General features: G+C 42.0%; 1 protein-coding gene across 1 annotated transcript in view; it reads left to right on the top strand.

The window, feature by feature from the left end:
* The window catches only part of Prdm10 (PR domain containing 10), a 126,816-nt gene that overhangs the window by 70,713 nt on the left and 53,256 nt on the right, over positions 1-2,847 (top strand). The window contains exon 7 of the mRNA XM_013009437.1: positions 2,176-2,417. Coding sequence (XP_012864891.1) covers positions 2,176-2,417 — 242 coding nt within the window. The remainder of the gene's footprint in view (positions 1-2,175; positions 2,418-2,847) is intronic.

Below are 2,847 nucleotides of genomic sequence, written 5' to 3'. Positions count from 1 at the left end.
CCTTCCTTCCTTCCTTCCTTCCTTCCTTCCCATCTGTCTTTTCTTTTTCTCTTTTTTTTTCCTTTGGTCAGTCATGGTCTTGAACTCAGGGTCTGGGCACTCTTCTTGAGGAGCCACAGATCCACTTCTGGTGGTTTTTTGGAGATCCTAAGATCTCAACCTCCTGAGTAGCTAGGATTACAGGCATGAGCCACCAGCGCCTATCTGATGTAAGCATTTTCTGTGTGTCTAAGTATGAACATAGTTCACATACACTGAGACTCTCCTAGTCCTATACAGCACTGCCATGTTCTTTGTGGATGTATTCCTTTCAGTCTTCCAAGTAGCCTGGGAGAAGGCTAGGACATTCAGGTTTTCTGATTTTATTGATGAAGGAACTGAAGCCCAGAAAAGTTTGGGCAGCTTGTTTAAGGTCATGGAAGTGTGAATCGGGGATCAACCATTCACTTCTGGGTCTCTGCTACCAAACCACTATGGCAAGTTAGCCCAGTACTAAACTGTTAAGCCATTTCAGCTCTGAAGGTTTATCTTTCTTAATCCTTTGAAAATGCGTATCCCTAAGTTAGAATGTGTTTGTGACTTTAGCTGAGCATCACTATCCCACAATACTGTGAAATTTGGGAAATTATGTAACCACTTAATCACAATAAAAAATTAGAAAAAAAATGCTTATCCTTCTAGGAACTGGTGGCTCATGCCTGTAATCTTAGATATTCAGGAGATTGAATTCTGAGGATCACAGTTCAAAGCCAGCCCAGGCATATAAATCTAAGAGACTATTCTAATTAACCAGCAAAAAGCTGGAAGTACAGGTTTGACACCAGTGGTAGAACACCAGCCTTGAGTGTAAAAGCCAAGAAAGAGTGGCAGGCCCTGAGTTAAAGCTCTAGTATTGGCACACACACATACATACACACACATCTGCTTACTCTGTCCCAGGGCCTAGTGCTCCACACTTCCTATTGTATTTGATATACTGCATTTATGAGCGTGTTGGCTGAGGTGGTGTTTGTACATTGAGAATCTAGAGTTCAACTCTAGTCTGTCCCCACACTTCATCTTCCATCAGCAAATCATTGTTCCTTTTCATAGATTTTTATGCTTCATGCATTTGAGTGATTGAGGCTATTCATAGAGCCTTGTGGCTTTGTGCTGTTTCTCCTGGGCCTTCTCTGTGGTGCTGGTAAAAGCTGTCTGTATGAAGCTGGTATTCAGCCTCATGTCTAATCCCCACTAACAGAGGTCTTCCTTGTTTCAATCCCCCCCCCTTGAATTCCAGGCATCTCCTAAGCCAAATGCACTGAAAGCTTCTTTACCTTATAAATATTAACACAAAGTCACTCTCTATTGTTTGAGAATTGTACAGTTGGAAAATACCTAAACCAGGTCATCACATACCCAGAGGGGGTGAAACCTGAAGAGAATGAACTCTCTGTGGCCTGGTCACTTTCTCCTGTTTTGTGGCTTTGAGCATCTCATTGAGTTAGCTAACTTACTGCTGGGAGGGAGGAAAGGAGGGAGTGTGCCTGGTTGGAGCAAACTAAATTCTATAATGAGCTGAAAATTCATGTCCTGTCTGGGCTGGGATATTGTGTCATCCAAAGGAATGAAGAACCAGGGTTGTTAAATTCACTCAGTGTAGCCTCATCAGACAAAACCATTTGTAAACTCATGGACTCTACCCTTTTGAGGAAATTGATTAAACTGTATTGTCTGGATTGTTTTTTTTTCCTAACAGCTTTATTGAAGTAATTTTCTCATTAGATTTTACAACATGTAGCTTATAAGCACTAATTTTTTTAAATTTTACAATTGGTTTATAAATTTTGTGCTCACTATTTGAGATATCAACTAACAGAGAAATAAGTCAGAGCTTGCATATTATTTTTGGCAAGCAGAAGCAAATTTTGCCTGATTTTAGAGGAAAATGACAGCATTTTTATTGGCCTATGAAAGCTAATGGATTACAATGGAATGAGTAGTGCCTTTGTAACATTAATTGAATTTTGGCCTGATAACTTAGATTTATTTGCACGCGTTTGTGTGTGTGTGTGTGTGTGTGTGTGTGTGTGTGTGTGTTGGGTGAGAGGGGGGAGAAGTTGTATGTCAGAACTTTTTACCTGAGATCAACTCATGTCAAGGAATTTGACTACTTAAGGGTTTTTTCTTTTGCAGGGTGTGAGGAGTGTAACAATGCCCACTCATCAGTGTGCCCAAAGCATGGGCCCTTGCATCCCATTCCCAACCGGCCTGTGCTCACTCGGGCCAGAGCAAGTCTCCCCCTGGTCCTCTACATAGACAGGTTTCTTGGAGGAGTGTTCTCCAAAAGGCGAATTCCCAAGCGTACCCAGTTTGGCCCTGTGGAGGGACCCCTGGTTAGGGGATCGGAGCTGAAAGACTGTTACATTCACCTAAAGGTAATTGCTGCTTTCTCCATTACTCTTGTTCTGTTAAAGCTTTTTTGGGATTACTCATTTTCTTACTGAGTCTCTCTCCCCGCCCTCCCACCCCCACCCCCTTTGGTTGCTCTTGGAGCTTGAACTCAGGGACTGGGCACTGTCTCTAAGCTCTTTTGCTCAAGGATACCATTGTACCACTTTGAGTCAGAGCTCCATTTCTGGTTTCCTGCTGGTTAATTGGAGATAAGAGTCTTATGGACTTTCTTGCTTGGGCTGGCTTTGAACCATGATTTTCAGATCTCAGCCTTCTGAGTAGCTAGGATTACAGGGGTGAGACATCAGCGCCCGCTGAGTCATATTTCATTGCATAGTGGTTATTTGCTGATAGTTTGTTTTCTTTCTTTCTTTCTTTCTTTCTTTCTTTCTTTCTTTCTTTCTTTCTTTCTTT

Source organism: Dipodomys ordii, unplaced genomic scaffold (genome assembly GCF_000151885.1).
Source record: "Dipodomys ordii isolate 6190 unplaced genomic scaffold, Dord_2.0 Scaffold10, whole genome shotgun sequence".
Taxonomy (NCBI): domain Eukaryota; kingdom Metazoa; phylum Chordata; class Mammalia; order Rodentia; family Heteromyidae; genus Dipodomys; species Dipodomys ordii.
This window is presented reverse-complemented; position numbering and strand designations above follow the sequence as displayed.